The 21,785-nt window shown below is 45.0% G+C and overlaps 1 protein-coding gene across 5 annotated transcripts in view; it reads left to right on the top strand.

Moving 5' to 3' along the window:
- Nucleotides 1-21,785, top strand: part of RRM2 (ribonucleotide reductase regulatory subunit M2) — a 71,020-nt gene that overhangs the window by 39,423 nt on the left and 9,812 nt on the right. For 2 of the 5 annotated variants that reach the window (XM_073216738.1, XM_017650286.3), the window contains exons 4-13: nt 10,034-10,153; nt 10,236-10,310; nt 10,639-10,785; nt 11,060-11,176; nt 11,776-11,909; nt 13,536-13,630; nt 13,754-13,887; nt 14,812-14,916; nt 15,001-15,114; nt 15,192-17,156. In XM_073216738.1, coding sequence (XP_073072839.1) covers nt 10,034-10,153; nt 10,236-10,310; nt 10,639-10,785; nt 11,060-11,176; nt 11,776-11,909; nt 13,536-13,630; nt 13,754-13,887; nt 14,812-14,916; nt 15,001-15,114; nt 15,192-15,344 — 1,194 coding nt within the window. In that variant the 3' untranslated portion in view covers nt 15,345-17,156. Of the gene's footprint in view, nt 1-10,033; nt 10,154-10,235; nt 10,311-10,638; nt 10,786-11,059; nt 11,177-11,775; nt 11,910-13,535; nt 13,631-13,753; nt 13,888-14,811; nt 14,917-15,000; nt 15,115-15,191; nt 17,157-21,785 lie in introns of those variants that run through there. The other 3 variants (XM_073216752.1, XM_037026562.2, XM_017650287.3) reach the window with 2 other exon arrangements.

Genomic DNA, 21,785 nt, shown 5'->3' with positions numbered 1-21,785 from the left:
AAATTTAAAGTTCAAAGAAAAAGATAGCAAGTTAGAGCTACATAGATGTCAGGAGGAAAGGAATAGAGAATCCCCTGTGTGGCAAGTTCCTGGCGAGGCAGTGTGGGCCTGAACCCGGCAACAGGCCATTGGCTTCCAGGCCCTGGTTCGGCTCTGGCTCTGGCAGGAGCTCCGTGGGGGGCCAGTTCTACAGTGTTCTGGGAGGCGCTCCTAGAGACTCAACCTGGGCTGCCACCCAGCTCTCTCCCTGATCTCTAAACACTAATTCCACCCTCCCCCCAGAAAATCCTTTTCTGCGTAAAACTGGCTACAATAGTTTCTATTCTTCTCAAATGACCCCTAATTGTTATGCAGATCAAAACACTGAATATATTCACCCCATAGAAGGAAATGAGAAAGCTGTCAAATATTTCCCTCCCTCCCACAAAAAAAGGTGCTAATCCATGATGGATGCAGAACTGTTCCATCACCACAAAGAAAAATCCCTGTTAATTCTTAATACTCAAATTCTACCAAATTTACAAGAGACAAACTGTATCAGAGCTAAGAAAAGTATGTGAAGATACTTAATTTAACTCTGATGCAACAGCTTGGATTCCAAACCATGTGAGTATAGAGAAGACAATAAAAATTGAACAATTTTATTTGTGAATGATGCAAAATCTAAATCTAGTCCTATGGGTCTAGTAGAGTAGTAAAACATTAAGAGACCATGAAAGATCCAGATTAACCTTGTGACTAGTAGCACAGATTCAGAACAAGGCTGTGGAGGTTCAGAGCCTGGTTTCACCTGATTGATTTTGGGGAGGTTGCTCTACCCACCCTGTCTCACTTTCTTCCTATGTAAAATGGGACTGATGATGTACCTACCTCCTAGGGTTGTTATAAGTTAAAATAAGTAAATACATAAAGCACTAGGACCCTTCTGGTATATAGTAAGTGCTGTGTATTATTTAGCTGGTATTGTTTATATAATTCCAGGAAGCAATGCAGCAAATTGCATCAATAGATGTAAGGGGAAGAATTATACAGTTTTATTGGTAAATGCCAAAAGAACATCTGATTAGATTAAACATTTCTCATTAAAACTCTCTGTGATCTAGGAGTATAACAAAAACTTATTTAAGTAATAAAGAATATGTATCAAACATCAACAAATACTTCTGGGGAAAAGGGGCGAAGTGAGGCCAGATCATAGGTTTTTCTTCTCATTGTTCATTCCATGAATGTTTGTTGAGGACATCCTGGGATTCTGTGCTGAGAATGCAGCAGTAAAGGCAGATTTCTGGTTCCTGGCTCTCATAAGCTTACATTCTAAATAAGACAAAAATTTAAGAGACTAACAAGTGCTATGCAGAACACTAACATAGAGTGGTACATTAGAGAGTGACTGAGCAGCTGACACTACGCTGACATCTAAATGAAACGAATGAACCAGCCACGGAAGAGGCCAGGAGAAAGGACATCTCAGCTTTATTTGTAAAAGCCAAACCCTGCGGAAAAAACCCAGATGTCTCGCGACAGGTGAATGGTTAACCACACTGTGGCACAGACGCACCATGGACCTCACTCAGAAATAAAGCAACAATGGTTACACTCAGCGACATGTGTCCATCTCCAGGTCTCTGTGCTGAGTGAAAAAAGACAATCTCAAAGAATCACACGCTGTGTGATTCCATTTATGTACTGTTCTCTATGTGACAGATTGTGGTGATGGAGACCAGATCAGTGGTTGCCAGGAATTATGGTTGGGGGTGGGGGTGAGTATTAAGGAATAACAGGGATTTTTCTTTGTGGTGATGGAACAGTTTTACATCCACTTTGGTGATGATTACTCAAATCCACACATGTGATACAGTTTCCAAGAACCATGCACACACCCACAGGAGTGCATGTAGAAACTGGTGAAATCCAAATAAGGTTCAGAATTTACCTAATAGAATTGCACAAATGTCAGTTTCCTAACTTTGACAATACACTATGTTATGCAAGATATTAAGGGGACCTGAGTGAACAGTACAAAGGAACTCGGTACTAATTTTGCAATTTCTCATGTGTCTTCAACTATTTCAAGATACCAAGCTATAGTTTTAAAAAAAGACATAAATGAAAAACAAGGAAAATATAACTGCAACATATGTAATAGAGATACCATCCAAAACATATAGGGTTCCTACAGATGAGCAAGAAAATGATGAATAACCCAGTCAATAAATGGACAAATATCAGTACATTCAGAGAAGAAATATAAATGGACATTAGATAAATGTCCATATTCAATCTCACTAATAATCAAATAAATTCTGATTAAGACCAAAGGAAATATTAGTTTTCATCTATAAGACACTGATGGCTGGAATATAGAGAAAGTGCCATTTTTATGTACTGGGAGGATATGAACTGGCCAGTGTTGTAACAGGCAACTTGATGACACCTATCCAAATTTTAAATGTTTACACCATTTGACCTAATAATTCTACTTCTAGGAAATACGAAGATGTACACTGCAGCATTGTTTATAATAGCAAAAAATTAGACATGACCTAAACACCTGTCACAGGGTACTGGGGAGACAAATTATAATTATGGCAGCTAGTATCTATCTGGTGCTTTTGATGTTCCAGGGACTTTTATAAGTGCTTTATGTGGATTAACTCATTTAATCCTCACAACAGTCCTATGAAGTATGTTCTAGGTACCGTTATGGATAACATTCATTAGCCAGTGGGGAAGCCAGATTCACACCCCATCCACCTGGGTCTAGAACCTGCACCCTTAAGCAGGTGCTAACACACAGACATGTAGATAATAGGATCCTGGAGGATGTATGCATGTATGGAAGGAAACATCTGACAGATTATCGATGGGCTTGCTATTATGGAAAACATTTACGTTTTTGTTTATACATTTTTATACTGTTTGAATTTTGTATGATAAAAAATGTATCATTTTTATCATTGGACAGACATTAAGGATATTTAAAGGTAATAGAACAAAAGTTTAAAAAAGAGAGAGAGGGAAGAAAGAAGTGAGAAAACACTGCCTAGGAATTGCACAGCCTGGGGCATTGACTCCCTCCCTCCCTGCCACCCACCAGCCTGCGTGGAAGGTCGCCTTCCAGGCTGAGCTGCTTCTCTGGAGGGTGGAGGTGGATGTCTCTGAAAAAAATGGTAGGTGCCACCTTCTCCAGAACTTTGCAGGGCTGGCTCTTCCCTGAGGAGATGATATTCCCTCAGGGAAACTTAAGATCACCAGCCAAAGTAAAAACTACTTCAAAAGAAAAACAACAAATTGGATTACAAATACCATCAAAAACTGGAAATTAGAAGGGACAGACCAAGAATTTAAAGTAAGCGTAACAAACATACAGAAGCCTACAGATTTGAGATTCTAAGACTCATAATATAAGAATTGCACTTTAAGAATGCTAGTATTTGAAATATGGTGGAAATTACATCCCTTGCAATGACTTGAACTTATGATGAAAAAGTTTAAATGTCAATGTAAACATCTGCAAGAGAGCACACCACTTTGCAACATCATTTCAGAGACTAAATGATGCAAAACGAAAACGCTGATCTGAGCTCTGCGCTCTGCAGGCTGCCTGATCCTGGCTGCCTCTCTCAATCTGCATGACCTGGGTTTAAGGCTCTGCCAGGCTGGGGAGACAAGAACTGTCCAAATCCTTCAGGTCAGAAAGCAATTTCTTGATTGGGATCTAAGTTTAAAAGGTATCTTCCCTCTCTGGGAGAAGGAAATAGGGTCAGTGTGGTTAACACCCACATCAAAAAGCTCCATCTATTTGTGGGGGGAATGCTTCCTGCTTAACCAGTTCCTGCCCACTTCCAGGTGGGCTGCACAAACCAAATACAGAGGCGTAAGTGGGCTGGAGCAAAGCAGGTTGCTACTCCATAGACTTAACGGATGCTACGCTGTTGTGCTAATGGCCCCATCTGTGTCTGAATGATAATTCGAAATTAATGCAAAAACAAAGTTTTAAAGAGCTAACATTTAATCCAGGAAGAGACATGGCAAATGCTAGTACCATTAGAACAATGAAAAGGCGAATTTCAAAGAGGATATCTGGGAGAAAGCCTGGGGTTTCAACCCAGGCTTCACGTGTATCTCTGGGCTTTTGCGACAAGGTTGGGCTTGAATTTGGTCCTGTGCAAAGCCTTGTTTTACCCAAGTTGGCAAAGATGATTTGTTAAGAGTTCTGGGAAAGGCTTCCTGGTGCAGTTGTGGTTTATAGAGGTTCGTGACCTCTATGACAAGATGTCTGTTCTTTCTCCCATTTAATTCAACCAATGTGTGCTGACCAATCTGCTGCCTTCCTGCCCATCCAGGTGCTCACCCTCACTGCCTAGGAGGGCTATTCAAACAGAGTGGACAAGCCACAGAGGGTAAGGAGGTGGATCCTCAGCACACTAGTTGCAGAGGGCGTGGAGAGCATGGCCCAGGCCAGGCAGGCACAGGTGCAGCTGGCGCAGAAGGAGGAGGTGATCTTCAGCATGGATGGTAACGAACCCAGCTTTAATTAGGGCAGGCCTCAGATCAGCCCCACACAAAAATAACTGGGAAACTGAGGCTTCCACAGGAATAGGCCTTGGGCCAGCAGGCATGGGTTGCTTTGTTGAGCTGAGACATGTGGTCCTGGCCCCTCTGCCTACTGAGTCGCCTCTTCCTTCCCTTGGAGGAAGCCTTGCTCCTGTTCACGATGGCCTGGCGGTGCTCCAGTTTGGGTGTGTGAAGATTTAGAAAGGAAACCTCACTGGCACAGTGTCCAGACCCCAGCATGGGAAGCTCCCCCACCTACCACTCCTTGAAAATCTCAGACCCTACCTGGAAGAACAGTGGCCATACTGTTTTAGGTACTTTACTCCCCAGCAGAAGGAAGCAGGGCTTTGCCTTCTTGCTGCAGCCCAGCCAATGAGAAGCCACCACATGTGGGACTCTCAGTTTCCCCAATGGACTCTTTGATAGAACTACCCTCCCAGCTAGGCCTTTTTCCTGTAAAAGAGGGGTCCCCTCCTTTGTTCTCTGGCCATGCTTACAGTTTTGCTGTAGTTTGCATGTCCTGAATTACACTTTGCTGCTATTCACGAATAGACCCATTTTTGCCAGTAAAATAATGATTTTATTTTTAAGGTTAACAGTTGGGAAGTGCTGCCTCTGCTATGCTCACTCATACTGAAGAATACCCTGGTGGTGATGGGAAGGAGACAGGAAGAGATGGGGACAGAGGAGCTGGAGTTGTGGTCCAGGGCTGTGGCTAACTGGCTCGGCCTGGAAAAACACACTGGACTAGCTAAAGTGTAATATTTCAAGAGACTGAGAGAGCTTGGCTAGGCTAACTAAAGGGAAAGGACAGAATCTGTGTTTCTACCCATTTTATCCTTGGATTAAACCCCGTGAGGTAGGAGTTATCACACCCATTTTATCAGTAAAGCAACAGGCTCAGAAATATCAAGTGACAGGTCCGAGGTCCTTTAATAAATAACAAGTGCATGGGAATCCCCTGCTGGTCCTTTCCACCACACAGATCTCCTCTAAAAGTGGCTGACTGTCTAGAAGTGCATCATCAGGGCTTTGTGGACTGACGTACCTGGGCTTTGCTTCTCCCCCTCCTAGGGTTATGTACCTGAACTGCCTGGGTTGTGACAGTGGCCTCTCTCTCATATCTGTGCTGAAGGTGACTTTGCCCTTCCCCCCTCCCTCTCCCCAACCCACCCTACTCAGGATTTGCATCCTATTTGCAAACTCATTTGCACAGGTGGTTCTCTGTCTGCCAGTTCAGAATAACATGTAAAGCTGGCTGCCCCACCATTCCCCAAAACATACACATGGACACACATACCATTGTACTTATAAGTCAATATTGTGGCCTTCTTCTATTGAAGAAATTATTCAGTAATAAACAATAGGAAGCTGAGTTCTGTCATGAGAAATAAACTTACCCTGGGCCTGCAAAATCGTGGCCTTACAGTCTTGTTTATTTTTCTTACCTTTCTAAATCAATCCATGGGAAATAGTCCCATTCAGACCAAGCCTGGAAGGGGCAGAAACGTAGCCTTCAGGGGAGGTACGTGACCTGGGAGCAGGACGACGAGAGCAGGGGCTGCCAGGAAAGGCGCACAAAGAGGGAGGGAAAGCCTCTAACCTCCCCCTGTAAGCTGAGGTGTGCGGGGAGATTTCAAAGATGTGCAGAGTGGATGGTCCCTTGGCAGGTTTTCTGGGGGTAGGCAGATGTACCGAGGGCAGAGGGAGCCTCAGTAACTTCCCCCTCAGCCCACCAACTCCCTTTTAAAATTCCACAGCTAACAAGTCAAGCTTGGGATGACCCCTTCCATCTTCCCGCTCCCCACCAACGCATTTTCATTAAGCACCCTGAAGGTCTGAAAGGAGAATACCAAGTTCAGAAAGAGGAAGGAGGTGCTCTGGAGCCACAGAGGGAGTAGCTCATGGTTGTGAAGAGGGCTGACCTTGCCCTTGGGAAAAAAAGAACTCCAGGAAGGTAAGGGGCAGCTGGGGGAGGGAAGGAAGAGATGGGTTGCAGAAAGGAAACCTCATGAACAAAATGTGATCTATACACACATGGAGTATTATACACCCTTAAAAAGGAATGAAATTCTGACACATGCTACAACATGGATGAAACTTGAAGACCTTATGTTAAGTGAAATAAGCCAGATACAAAAGACAACTATTGTATGATTCCACTTATATGAGGTACTTAGACGAGTCAGATTTATAGAGACAGAAAGTGTGGTTATGAGAGGTTGATGGGTGGGAGGAACTGGGGAACTAGTGTTTAATGGGGACAGAGTTTCAGTATGAGATGATGAAAATGTTCGGAGACAGAAGGTGGTGATGGATGCACAATGTTGTAATGTACTTAATGCCCCTTAATTGCACACTTGAAAATGCTTCAAATGGTAAATTTTAGTTTAAGTATATTTTACCACAGTAAAAAAAATAATGAAGCCTTTAGATCTAACTTCCAGTTTGTAGTAAATACAGGGGTTAGAAAAACAAGTTAAATGACACTATGAAGACACAATCAGGTAAATGCAGAACGTCCGGTATCCTACAAGGAAACTGGCCTGAACTTTAAAAAGTCAATGTCATGGCAGAAAAAAGTGGAGGACTTCTTCTAATGAAAAAAGACTAAAAAGTGTAATAACCAAATGTAACACATGCACTTAATTGGATCCTGTGTCAAAATAAAAGATATTTGCTACATCTGGGAAAATTTTATTACCTAGAATTAGGTATTAGAGATACCTAGTGATATTAGAGAATGAATGCTAGTTTTCTTAGGTTTGAATATGGTACAGTGGATGTGTTGGAGAATTTCCTTATTTTGGGGAGTTTTATAATGAAATATGCCAAAATACCTGGGGGTGAAGTGTCATAGTACCTGCAAATCATTTTCAAATGATCCAGAAAACAGAAGCCTCATACACCCATAGAGGGATTTAAGCAAATATGTCAAAATGGAAACTGCTGTTGAATGGTAGGTGGAGGTGGGTGAACACTGAAATTCTTTCCATTTTTCTGTATATTGAAAACATCTTTGATAAGAAGATGGGAGGGAAAAGGTCTAGCTGGTAAGTATGAGGAGCTGTGTGGCCTTGGGCAGTCTCCTTGCCTCTCAGGCCTTAGTTTCCTCACCTGAAGAACAAGGGCAAAAATATCTCCGTTTTCTGGATTAAAAGTGTAAATTACCTGGTCCAGGTGCCCAGTGGCTGTGGGGTTGTCACTAGTATTACTATGACAATCTCTAGCACAGTGTCTGGTATACTGAGTGACGAGTGGTTTTGGAAAATCACTTAAACTCGCTGGACCTCGGTTTCTCTGCCTGGGGGCGGGGGCGGGACCCTCAGAGGCCACCTTGCTGGCCCTGACGGATGACTGAACTTGGGCGCCGCAGCGCGGGCCGCGGAAATAGGGGCGGGGCCTTCCGGTGGGAGGTGTGGGAGCCCGAAGCTTTGAAGGAACAGCCTATCGGGGGCTGGGGCGGAGCCTCCCTGCTGCGGACCAATCGGGGAGCAGACTTCAAAGCGGGCGCGGAACTTCCCAGAAGATTCCGGCTGCGGGCTTGTCAGCTGGCTGGTGACCTCAGGGTCACTCGGTCACAGAGTCTGGCCGGGCGCACCCGTCTCTGGTCCCTGCGAAAGGGGACACTGAGGACCAGAAGCCAGGCCCGGCCGGGGCCACAAAGCTTTCTGCAGCCGCCGACTCCTTAGTAAAGTGAGAGCGGGGGCCGGCCGGAAAGTGCCAGTTACTCAACCGGGAGGCGGCGAGCAGCAAGGAAGGCAACTCTAGCCCCTGCCTCGTGGTGCTACTCGTCTTTCCAAGTTTTCCACAAAGCTTGTGTTAGAGAAAAGTGAAACTAAAGCTAGCTCAGAGTAGTTACACATTATGGTTCCTGTACATATAGAGTATAACAGGAGATAAAAAGCGCGTGGAGCCTGAGAAAGGATCGCTTGGGGTGTTGATTGCACGAAATTGGAATGTGAATTGGGTACTACTAGAGGATACCAAGGGATCACTGATAATTTTGTTAGATGTGATAAATGGCTTTGTCAATCATAAAATTATCAATGAAAATATCCACTTCCTGGGGTGGACGCTGATGTAAAATTGACTGGGACGTGATTTAAAACTAATGATGTTGGACTAAAGTTGCATTTTCTAAGAGATGTGACTCAGTGATCTTCCCCAGACTGGAGAATATTCTAAATACAGTATGTAGTATTTAAGAAATGGAGGAAACAGACGCTACACCTAACCTCTTTAAGGTATTCTATCCAGAAAAGACTAAAAAAGTCCAGTGTAGCTCTTAGTGACAACCCTGAGTGTTTGCAGCTGTTGGAGCTTTCCCAGATTAACCATTTCTTTCTTGGATGTTAACATTTCTTTCTCTTCATTCATTTCTGGCATTTTGCCATTTGCAGGGCAAATGTCTGGCAAATATGAAAATCCAAATATAAAGTGAAATGAAAACTTATTAAATTCACGTCTTCACCCTCATCCCAATAGAGGTTTTCAATCTCTTCTTCAGGCAATTTAATGCCCAATATACAGTAGATGAATTCCTAGTTTTTCAATCACTCTGAACTTTCAGAATTTTTGCTCTTACAACAATGTTGATACAGAAGACTGGCCGGAGAGCAGACACAGTTTCAGTGGGAAACTGCATCAAAGGCCCTCTTTCTGTCTTTTAGTCAACTTGAAGGTTTACACAGGACTGCGTATTTTACATGAATTACCTCATTCAATACTCTCATTTTATTAATAATCTCACAGGTTAGGTAAGGCTACAAGTCCCATTTTACCAACGAGGGCACCGAATCTTTAAGCCAGGTGATATGCCTGCACTGCGGAACTCAGTAGCCAGCAGCTCTAACCTTTAGGCTCGCCAGCCACCCTACAGATTTGCTTGATCTCAGAGACCTTGCATCCCCATTCAGGTACACATATGTAAATGGTCGCAACGCGTTTTCTTCGCACCAGGGGCGTTTTACAGGCATTTGCACCAACCTCATTTGCAGAACCATTGCCCGGACTCGCGAAAAAGGTTCAGAGGAGAGACGTTTTCGGGGTGGGGCTCTGGGGGTGGGGGAATCCTCTCCCGCTCGCGGGCGGGCGGGCTCCAATCGCGTTGCCTCATTCAATCCCAAACACTTCCCGGACTAGCGAGTGAACGCGCGCGCCAGGGCCCACCGAGACGGGCGGAGGCTGCAACCTCTGTGCGGTGGGTCCCACAGGGGTCCGTGGGACAGCGGCGACCCCGGTCGGGCCAGCGGCCCTCGAAGCTCTGGGGGTCCCTGGAAGGCGGGCTGCAGGGGCTCCCGCGCTGCTCTTGAATCTCCGACACCCGGCGGCCCCGGGCGCATCCAATGGGAAAGCGATGCCGGGGCACGCCCACTGCGCAGCCCCGCCCACCGCTCTCGCAGGCCCGCGGGGCTTTAAAAGCCCGGCTGGGAGGCGAGGGCGTCCTTGACTCGCGCTCCGCTTACCGCTTCAGCTCGCAGCCGCCATGCTCTCCGTCCGTGTCCCGCTCGCCACCATCGTGGACCCGCAGCATCAGCAGCAGGTCCAGCTGTCGCCTCTGAAGGGGCTGAGCCTGGCGGACAAGGAGAACACGGTGAGCGCACGTCGGCCTGCCGGGGCGGGGCGGCGGGTGCCTGTGGGACTCGGGCAAGCCCCTCACCGCGCGTCTCCCGCAGCCCCCGGCCCTCAGCGGGACCCGCGTGCTGGCCAGCAAGACCGCCAGGAGGATCTTCCAGGACTCCCCCGAGCCGGTGAGCAGGCGGGCGGAGGGTGTAAGGGGCGCCCGCCGGCGCTTGGCGCCAAAGCCTCATTGTCTGCCCCGCTGGTTCAAACCCTAGCCCGCGCTCCTTTCCCGCCAAAGCGTTTCTCTCCCTGTCATTTCCTACTTTACACCGGCATATTTCCTGCAGTCTCTCTGTTGCCTTTCTGTTATGTTACGTGTGGAGTATATATACGACAGCTGACACTTAAGTATTGAATCACATGAGCTTGCCAATAGCTGAACGCGTTTGGCCTGGGGAAAAAGGCAATTCCAGATGTTTGGCCCTGTACTTAACATTTTCATTACTTTCTCCCCAGCAGAAAACCAGGATACTTGCCCCCAGCGTGGAGGATGAACCACTCCTGAGAGAAAACCCTCGCCGTTTTGTCGTCTTTCCTATTGAATATCATGATATTTGGCAGATGTATAAGAAAGCGGAGGCTTCCTTTTGGACAGCTGAGGAGGTAAATCGGGCAGGACATGGGGACGTAAGGGTTCAGCGCGGCCCCCACCTCTAGAGGAAGACCCTGCAGTAGTGCTCATGACTTGTTAGAAAGATACTTTACACTCTTCTTGTCCCTCTTGGGGAATGGCTGCCCCCTGAGAGTGTTGGCTGTTATTGGCAAAGGGAACTCTGTACCTAAGGGGCATACTTACCAAGTGGTGCTAGTAGGCGCGAGGTTAAGAACTGTGCATGTGTGAGGTCGATGCTTGAATCCCTTGTGTTGTTACACTCAGGTGGATCTTTCTAAAGACATTCAGCACTGGGAAGCCCTGAAGCCTGAGGAGAGATATTTTATATCTCACGTTCTGGCTTTCTTTGCAGCAAGTGATGGCATAGTGAATGAAAACTTGGTAAGTTTCCAAAAAACATCTGCTTTCACTTACTTCAGGACTTAAGGGAGAACTAATTCTCTTTCACTCATCTTGTACATTTGTCCTTACTGAATGTATCTACATCTGTAAGCTAGTATTTATATTACATGGCATTTGCTGTTTTATAATAGTTTGTAGTTATTTCTTCCTTATGGTATTCCCCCCACCCCCCACCTGTAGAGAAGCTCAGAGACAGTGCTAAGTGGTAGAACAAGGTTTACACCTTGTGGTGATCACATCACTCTCCTTTTTTGTGACTTGCTGGTTTAATAATTTGGTTGCATAAATATTTTACTGTGAGTGGATTCTTCATGCAGTGAGTTATGAAAGAATGAATCAATAAATGTTCACAGAAACCCTACAAATACGGATTATCTGTTTTCTGATCCTGTGAATCGAGCATATGGCATAGAATGTCCAGCTTTACCACAGAACTCTGAAGAATTGTATTAAATATATATAGAAACAAACCTTATAATGGTACCAAAAAGGGAATGTGGTGTAGCTGGTGTCCATTGGCTGAATTTGCTGCCTGGTAGATTTTCCTTAAGCTGAGCTGTGGTGTGTTGTACCACTAGGTGGAGCGGTTTAGCCAAGAAGTGCAGATTACAGAAGCCCGCTGTTTCTATGGTTTCCAAATTGCCATGGAAAACATACATTCTGAAATGTATAGTCTCCTCATTGACACTTACATTAAGGACTCCAAAGAAAGGTAAGTATTTGGGTGACATGCTAACATTTTTAGGCTCACTAATGGTTACTTTATTTCAGGTTTTGAAAATAATGTAAGGATAGACAAATGACTCTAAATGACTAAGAAGACAAATTCCTAGCATTGTTATCAAACCAAACACACCTGGGTCCGCTCACTTGGTAGGCAGCAAAGCCAAACACTGCCACAGGATGCAGTGAAAAGAAGGGAGTGTTTGTTTATTGCGGGGCGCCATGCAAGGAGAACTGGCAGTAATGCTCAAGCTCCCGAACTTGCCATTGACTTAGAGCAAGGGCTTTTAAAGGCAAAATTAGGGAAAGGGTTGCAGGTTGTGTGATCAGCATGTGCCCATTCTTCTGACTGGTCAGTGGTGAGGTGCCAGGAGATTATTTAAGGAATCTTAGCTATCAGTCTTCTGCCTCCATCCAGTCTGGGGTCTATGTGCTGGCTGTCAGAAGCAACCCATCTGGTGTGGGTCTAAGTTCCTGTAAAACATCTCAATGATACACAAGCCGAGAGTTTATCTCTAGCCTTGGTAGTTTATATTAGGCAGCAATAGAGTAGAGAGTAAGATGTAGCTTGGGGCCTGTTTTACAATTTGAATATTGACTGAGGGGCAGGAAAGTTAGAAAGGGGCTATTGGGATAGTCTAGATACTAAAGTAGCTTTGGGATGGGAGCCTTGTGTGGAACAGAAGTGGTAAAGCTGATGAGTGGGCTGCTACAGATTACTTGGAAAAAGGAAAAATGAGTGGTAACTTGAAGGCTCATAGGATTGAGGAAACTCTGGGAGTAAAAAGATTTGTAGGCAGAGATGAGAAAAGAAGGTAAAGGAGCATTGATTGGCTTACTTCTGGTAAAAGAGGCATTTACCAGAAGGAGGAGGATCCGGAAGATCTGAAGCTAGGGAGATGCATACCCGGGTCTCAAATACAGGAGGACACGGACATGGGCAGAGAATGAAAGGAGCCCAGTGGTTTCATTACCTTGGCTTCAGAAAATAGGATCATCTGGGAGGGAACAAGCTGGGGAATCTGGAGACTCCTAAGTTGGGCACAGGGAGGAGGGTACTAAGAAAACCCAGTTAAGTGCAGGCCGATCGCTTTGCTCTCCTGACCTGGGATTGACAATGGGATTGTAGAAATATAGTAGGAAGCTGTCTTGCTAGGTGTTCAGTCTATTGGCTTTATTATTATATACATATGACATTGGGGCTCAGATAATGGGCCCAGTGATGTGGGGTGAGGTGGGGTGTCTATATAGAGAGATAATAGCATAGTTTAAGCAGTCCAAGCAGTAAAGATTTTATGGTTCTTCAAATTTAATGAAGATAGAGCCTGCGAACCTTGTCATGACCTGCACTTGAAATAATTAAGCCAATAAATGCACTTAATATAAGGGACTCAGAATTTTAATGTTAAATCTTGGGGCTCCATATGAATTTAAAAAATACCTAATTTTGTATTAAAAACCAAATGATTATTGAGATTTTAAGAACAGTGGAGAAAAGTAAACTAGTAAATGTTCCTGTTTGAGTCCCTGTTGGACCATGGTCCCAGTGTGCTTATTTAAAAGCATGTGACAGGAGGTCTTTGCTGTGATTGCTGATGCCCTGTGTGCCTACTAGGGAATTTCTCTTCAATGCCATTGAGACGATGCCTTGTGTAAAGAAAAAGGCAGACTGGGCCTTGCGTTGGATTGGCGACAAAGAGGCTACCTATGGTAAGGATACCTTTGGCCCTAACACCTGAGCTTCATTTTCTAAGTGAGTTTCCTGGTTTGCTGGCCTTTCCTATGAATACGAACACTCGGTCACTAGGAATATTTTGGTGTTAACTTAAATAGGAGAACGTGTGGTAGCCTTTGCCGCGGTGGAAGGAATCTTCTTTTCTGGTTCTTTTGCATCGATATTCTGGCTCAAGAAACGAGGACTCATGCCTGGTCTCACATTTTCCAATGAACTTATTAGCAGAGATGAGGTGAGTGTAATGCAAGCCTGTCGTGCAGCAGGCTAATCTGTACCCCAAACACCTACAACTTCCGTATTCACCGAAGGGAACCCAAAAGAGCAGATTGCTATGTATCCATGTTTAACATGTGAATTCAACCACCTATGTACTTGGCAGAGAATGAAATACTTAAAATAATTTGCAGAAATTACTTATATTCTCAGTGTATCACATTTATGTGTATGTATGATGGGATGTTTTGTTTTTGCCTGATATTCTGTGTGAACGCACTGCACTTCACGGTTGGTAAGCACCCTGATGAGATGAGAGTCCATTCTAGTCCAGTGTATGTCTTTGAATGCACTTGGAGCAAGCTGTGAGAAGGAAGGTGACTTTGCCCTGGTATTCCAGTTTAGGTCACATTTGAAGGGTGCAGAGTATGAGTGCTGCCATATTTTGAACACAGTTGATGTCCCCTTATAGGAAGATCTTCCTGTATAAGAAGATCAGGATTACTTGGCACTAAAACTTGCAGACTTGATGCACTTGAAATTGCATTACTGATTTCCTGAGCATTAAGTTGTAAGTCTAAAAACTAACTAGCCTAGCCACTGAGTTTTGCCTTTCCTACAGGGAATAGTAGGAAATTAGAGCTCCCCGCTGTAGAAAGTCCTTTGAGCAGACATTCTGCCCTGTCCTTTGCCCACCACTCAGCATGGGGAGGACCAGACCTGGCCTGCTCTTATTAGCTAGGTGGGCAGCACTGCGGGCCTTGGGTGGGTGGTGCTGAGTCTGCCTTGGTGACATAAGCAGAGTAGACAGCAGTTGAATCATCTTCCTTTTGACAACTTAAGTGCTTTTAGTATGGCTGAGCAAGATGCAAAAGGAGAATGCAGAGATAAGGCCGTTTCCTGCTCCACGTTATAGTGATCTTAGACCTTCCGTTCCTTCTAGGGTTTACACTGTGACTTTGCCTGCCTGATGTTCAAACACCTGGTGCACAAACCTTCGGAGCAGAGAGTGAAAGAAATCATCATCAATGCTGTTAGGATAGAACAGGTGGGTGTGGAGAAGGGTCTCGTGTGTTTGCTAGAAGACATCTTTATGCTTCCATTTTATTGAGATGCTGTGTTTGGTCTGTAGGAGTTCCTCACAGAGGCCTTGCCAGTAAAGCTCATTGGGATGAATTGTACCTTAATGAATCAGTACATTGAATTCGTGGCAGACAGACTTATGCTGGAGCTGGGTTTTAGCAAGGTAAAGTATTGTTTATAGCCTGCTGGGTCTTTTGAAACTGGTGTTCTGTATTTAAATTTTGCTGTGAACCTTTTCAGGTTTTCAGAGTAGAAAATCCGTTTGACTTTATGGAGAATATCTCACTGGAAGGGAAGACTAACTTCTTTGAGAAGAGAGTAGGCGAGTATCAGAGGATGGGAGTGATGTCGAGCCCAACAGAGAATTCTTTTACCTTGGATGCTGACTTCTAAGTGAACTGAAGATGCGCTCTTTGCTGATTTTTTATTTTCCTTCTCATCAAAAGAAAAAAATCAGCTACTTGAAGTGTATTAACCAGCTACACCATGCATTGTCCTAATGTTTGTTAATGGCATCTTTAAGCCGTGTAGCTACCTCAAAACCAATCTTGTTTATTAATGATGCTAGTGATCTTACCTAGAATGAAAGCGTAGACAAAAGCTACTGGGATTCCTGGGAAAGATCTTGCCTGTGCTTTGTTTTGGCAAACAGGCTGGCTGCACATGACTTTACCATGGCTCTTAGCAGCAGCAATCTTGGTGTCAAAGTGGGGCGACTCAGTCTTGTCCAGCAGGATTAAACTGTCAGTTATTACCACAGGGCTGGTGGAGGACGTCAGCCTTGTTGTTCCAAAGCAGCTATTAAAGTTTACTTCTTGATTTGTATATAAAACTGGCACTTTACACACAAATAAATGTAGTTTGTACTGTTAAGGTAGAGGCCTGACTTAACTTTGTTGGTGTCTATACCAAATGCAGAGTATTCTATTGACCACGAATGGGAACCAGTTTAAAATTTACTAGGTGACCAAAATAAGTTAAACTTGTGTAACCTAAGCGTGTTATTTGTATTCTTTATTTTCTTTAATGAATTAAAGTGCTTTTTAATGAACTGTTAAGTCAGCCCTGGGCATGCAAAGGTATCAGCCAATTGGTGCCAGGTGGAAGACAGGTTGTGCTTTGCATTCTGTAGTCCAAAGTCTGTGTTTTGGGATTAGAGAGGGGAAAGGAGCTTCTGACCTAAATCGTTAGAAAGTGAAGTGGCCTGGGCTGACTGCTGGAAACTTGGGTGTGTGTGTTGGACAGTGTCATTTTATTGCTCAAATTGTGTTTTACCCCACTTCAAAGTGTGAAAGATCATTAGATCTTAGCTGGGATCTACGATAGTATTGTAAATTGATTTTCAAATCATCCTTGAACAAAACAACCCACCTGAGATTTTGTTCCTTGTTAAGTGGTAAAACTAGGTCTGAAGTTGGGTCTCCTGAAAAGTCATTTGTTCTGATTTTGTTTTAATTTGTGTGTAAGTAGGTACTGTTCACCTAATCCATTTATATTTACAACATTCTTTTTAAATTAGAATTTTTTTTTACTATATATATCCTTTTATATTGCATCTATAGTTCATTCTTTGAAATAATTGCCCAGTATTATATCTTGCAGTTAATAATTAAGTAGATATTGTTCAGTGCAATTTCTAGCCTAAACCTGAGTGTCTCCTTGTGAATTCTTGAGCTTAAGTAGAAAACTAGTGCTGAGCTATTGATACATACTCCATTCAAATACTAATTTCAGAAGGAAGTATACAGTAATAGGTACATTTAGTAGGGCTAGTTTGAATCAGTCTGCCTTTGTTTCCCCCAAAAAAGCCAGGATATTACACAGAAGGTCATGCATGCTATAATGACCTTTGACCACATTTGTTAACATATTGTCTCATGTTGGCTGATCACTGGCCTGTCCTTTTGTCCATTTTCTTCATCATTTATTGTCTAAATGGTGAAATAGTCAAGTTAAAAGTTTCTGTAATATTGGACTCTTTTCTGTCCTTTAAATTATTGTTACCTAAATCCAGAGTATGTGGTCCTACTTGTGCAACGCAACCACCTCCCATTATCTGTGTGATGTCAGAATAAGCTTCTGCCAAGTTGAATTCTGTTTCCTAATCTGTTTAAAGGGAAACAGATTTTAGTTTAAAGCATTTCAAAGTCTCTTAAAAGTAAATCCTGCACAAGTTAAATGATTAAAATAAAACTTTTTATGTCAGTTCCTTGAAAAAGTTTGTGTTTTGACTCAGGAAGAAAAAACCAGGAAGTATTTTCATGAAGGCTTATGAGTTTGTTTGCTTTTCCTCACCTGGGGTGGGGTGGGGGATCTTTCCTGGTGCCTGTTTGGCACAAGGTGCACAGGAAACACACCTGAAAGCTGACATCCAGAAGCGTCAACTACAAAACTGCTTGTGGGGTTTGTGGAGACAGGACTGAGTGTGTGTACCTTGCTGAGACGAGTGATTCACTGTTCCAGGCCATTCTCTGTAAAACAGTGGGGTGAGAACAGGTGGGGCTGCAGGTCTTCCCAGCTGGCTGTTCGCTGTGCTCTCCCTCATCAAATTGACCTGTTGGGACTTCTGCAAGGACTTGCATGGTCCCTCTGTCTATAAATGCCCTTCCTGACTCAGTCCCCCGACTGCATAAAGCCTTTTAGAAACCATGACACGCTATGTGCCCCACCACTGTGGATGTGCACTCATCCATTTAACAGAGCAGCTACTCGTCAGGTACTGTTCTAGGGGCTGGAGGTGTGGCAGGGGCTGCTGCCCTTCCAGTGCAGTCTAGGAGGAAACTGATACCTACGTCTGACTGGCAGGTGATGGCGCAGTTACAGGGCTGGAACGGAAGGCTCAGCAGAGGATGTTAAATGGATGGGAGCGTCCAGGAGAGGCCTGGAGTGGGTGTGGTGGGGGTGGTCTTACTGCTGTGCCTGCTTTCCTTTGCAGTTCACATCAAGATGCCTTCTGTGTGTCTCAGAAAGGAGAATGCTCATGGGTCCAGTGCTTATCTTGTCTCCCTGCCTCAGCATGAGGCCTCTGGGGATCCAGCCCTGGTGGATGAGGGAGTTCTACTGGGCTGAGTATTTTGGGGTGGGGGGTGTATAATGTCTGGAGAAAAGGTGTGCTCAGTATCCCAGAGGAATCTATCAGAGAGCTTTGCCTTTGCACCCCAAAAGTACCCAGTGAATGCCATTTGATTTGTAATGTCAGGTTGATTACAGACCTGTTGGGGATATTCAGGACAGCCTGTTCTAAGGGATCAATTTGAATAGTGCCACTGTGGGCAGCTGGCAGTCGTGTGTCCACCTGCTGCCCACCTATGCTGGCTGCCCACTCTTTCTGGATCACCGCTCTCATGCTTCTCTTAGGGACCTCCATCAGAGTTAAGTGTGGTCAGACCACTGAGTCAGAATCATGTGCTGTGGCCTGTGATTCAACCCGAGGACTGGCTCCTTGCAAAATCTCTGGAAATCCCCAGGAACCCCAGTGAAACAGGGCTAGGAAATAATCCCACTGCTCTGGGGGAGAAAATAAGTGTGTTACTTTCTGGACTCAAAAAATCAAAGCCCTAAGCTTGAACCTGTCAAGAATTTGTGATCTAGGAACTCATGGAAGATAACCCCAACCCAGCTGCCTGTGATTCCCACACAGTTCACAATTGTACATTATAAAAATACAAGGAAAAAAACCATGTGACTGTAGGAACAATAGGTATACAAGTCCCAAGACCAGGTTAATAAGATGATAGAAGATATAATGTGATCAGGGGGAAAAAACCCAAAACTATTATGGAGGAATAGGCAATTTTTTTTTTTTAACCAGCTAGAATTTCTAGAAATTCAACACAACTGGAATTAAAGCTCTTAGACCTAAAAAACAGAACAGCTGCTTAGTAATATTAGACAGCTAGGGGGTGAATTAATGACCTGAGGATATAGCTGAAGGAATTGTTCAGAAGTAGATGAGAAATAGGAAAGAGATGTGGAGGAGAAAAAGGAGGGCATGGGGTTTCTAAAGGAAGTTCTAACAGTGGAGAGAATAGATAGACAATGAAGGAAGAACGATAATTGTCCAGAATTGACTCATCCTCAGAATCAGACACTCCAAGAAATCCCAAGTCAGATAAATGAAAATAAATCCATTCCCAGATTAATTTGTAGTGAAAACTGCAGAGCATATGATCGGAGGTCATTAATACAGGAATGATAGATTTCCTCTAAAGGAGCAATCATTAAGCACAAATTTTCAACAGCAACAGTAGATTATGGAACCAAATCTTTTAAATGCTGAGAAAATATTGGGCCAGACTCATTCAGAAGACAACTTGACGAAGTTTATTATTCACATCCCTTCTCCAAAAGATGGAGAATATATTTAGGAAGAAAACAGCCGAAAGGACAGCGGTAAAAGTTGGTAAGCAGGTAGTGTAAATGAGCACTGGTAAGACCAGTGGATCTGGAATCCTGGGCTACAAGGTCGGGGAGGCAGCGCCTGGAGGTCCTTTCACTGTGAATGAGGAAGCTAGAAATGCTGATGACCTAGGTATTTCAAGTTACATAGTTGTGTTTAAAATGTCAGGGTAAGCTCGAAAGGTGTCATGGAGTGTAACTTGCAAAGCAGTAGCTGAGCAGGGGAGTAGAGAAGGCATGATCCATTTAACAGAAGGCAGAAGAGAGGAGAGGGTAAAAAGCAAAGAAAAAGGTAAATGGAAAACACAAAGTAAGATGGTAAAAATAAAATCAAGAAGTGCAATAAATGTAAATAGACTAACCAGCTAAAATGCAGAAACTTAAGTTTCAATTAAAAGAATTCTAGCAATAAGCTATTTTCAAAAGTTACATACCTAAGAATGCAAAGGGATGGGCAAAGGTGGGGGAAAAGATGCTAAGCAATGTTACGAGAAAAGGACTTTAAGGCAAAAAGGCTTATTAGGGGTAAGTTACAACCTGAAGAATGATCTGGGAAGATAGTTATAACTCTGCCCTTGACAGCATTACTTTGGAATCCTGCCTCCTAGATTCTGGAGGAGTCTAGACGCCGTGACTTAGGGGATTGTCTTATGGTTCTGACCATATAGTCTTTATAGTCACTGTCTCTTTTTATGTCCTTCCCTAATGCTTTGCATAGTCCCTGGGTTTGCTTTTATGCCAGTTTCAGAGAATCCCTGTTTATGTGCAGCTGGTTGGAAGCTCAAACCTAGAGCACAGCCTTTATCCACTGTAATTGGCAGTTGCCATTCAGGTTCCTGCCAGACCTGAGGAGATGCCCCGTCTTCCCAAGACCACCAGGTGGGGTTGACCTAATGGCTGGTCATGACGTGAACAGTGCAGGTCACGCAGTTTGGCCGCACTGACATGGAGACGAGGGGCCTAGGTCTCGGGGACAGCAGATGGGAGGACCTGCAGACAGGAATGCCTGGGTGCTCCTAGTTTGGGGTGGCCCAAGCCTTGCTGCATGTGGCCTGATCTGGAAGTTGAAAGGACTAGGGCCGAGGCTGCCTGTGGCCCAGAGAAGGCCTCTCACTCTGCACCCTTTTGAACCCTGTGGAGACAGGAGAGGGGAGCTGCTGTCCCTCCTGGCTTTGGCTTGTCTTCCCCTCAGAAACCACTGCCTGACCTCTCGCTCACTATCAAAAGTCCCCTGACCACAGCCAGTGGGGTACTAGACTCCATGCAGCCAGGCCCCAGTCCCTGTGAGCTGGAGCCAGGAATATAGGACGAGTTCGGCTGGAGGCAGGCAAGGCTGCTTTAACCCCTGGCCTTGGAGTCTAGGGAATAGGGGCTTGGGCTGCTGCAGCCACCTTGCAGCCATAAAAGCAGGGCCTGTCTTGAGTGTGGGGCCCACACTCGGGAAAGGAGAGCTGATCTACAGAAAAACAGGGTCTTTGTGGCTTTGTTGATCTTCTGAATGTAGCCATGCCTGGTTTCTGCTCCCTGGATTTTTCACTTAGGTAAGTCAATACATTCCTAACAGAATCAGGTTGCTCTTCTTACTACAGGCCACTGTTACACCTGAACAGAATCCACAGCCCTGAGATCATTTGATCCACAATCGCCCTGGGATCAAATGAACAGGGGCGTGGTGGCAGGGGGGAGGGGTGGCAGGGAAGATTAGCCCTATTTTATAGATGTGGCTGAGGGGCTCGGAGGTTGTGTGCCTTGCTGAGGACCTCATAAACAGTGGCCACCAAGACTGGGACTCAGATGTTCTGGCCCCATGGCCACACCTGTTCCTTTACTACAGAACCTTCATGAGGGAATGGGCACCCTAGGCCTCCGTCACACTGACCCCCAAGAAGCTGCTCTGGCTGCTCAACGAGGATTGTATCCTCACTTCCCTCATCCAGCTTTACCCTGTGCCTAGAACAGTGGGGAGTCTGCACTATGCCTTGTCCCTGTCACCGTAGCCATGTGGCCTGTCTGGGCAGGAGCCTCTCTTTGTAAGTCGAATGTCCTCAATGGACCAGGCTTTGGACCCAGGGAGCCACTCCTGAATGGCTTCCTCCTGGGACTCCCAAATAAGGTCGCAGTCCTGTGACACATCAGGTTGGGGAGGGAGCCAGGCACTCAAACTAATTGGAATCCCAGGCTTAGTAACAGCCTCCTGGGGAGCAGTACCTCACCTGGAGGTGGAAAACAGGAAGGTACCAGCTGTTTCCAGAATGCACCAGGGAACAGCTGACTGTGTAGTCTTGCACGGAGCCTCCTCTCCACTGTGGGGTGGGGACACCTCTCCTGCAGGGGCCCAGGACAGGCTGGCCAGGACCTCCGGAGAAGGGGTGAGAATAGATGCTGGTCCATCCTCCCTGGATGTGCCCACCTCCACGTCCCATTGCTGAGCTGCGT

Source organism: Manis javanica, chromosome 1 (assembly GCF_040802235.1).
Source record: "Manis javanica isolate MJ-LG chromosome 1, MJ_LKY, whole genome shotgun sequence".
NCBI lineage: Eukaryota > Metazoa > Chordata > Mammalia > Pholidota > Manidae > Manis > Manis javanica.
The sequence above is the reverse complement of the archived record's forward strand: the minus strand, read 5'-3'. Positions and strand labels throughout refer to the sequence as shown.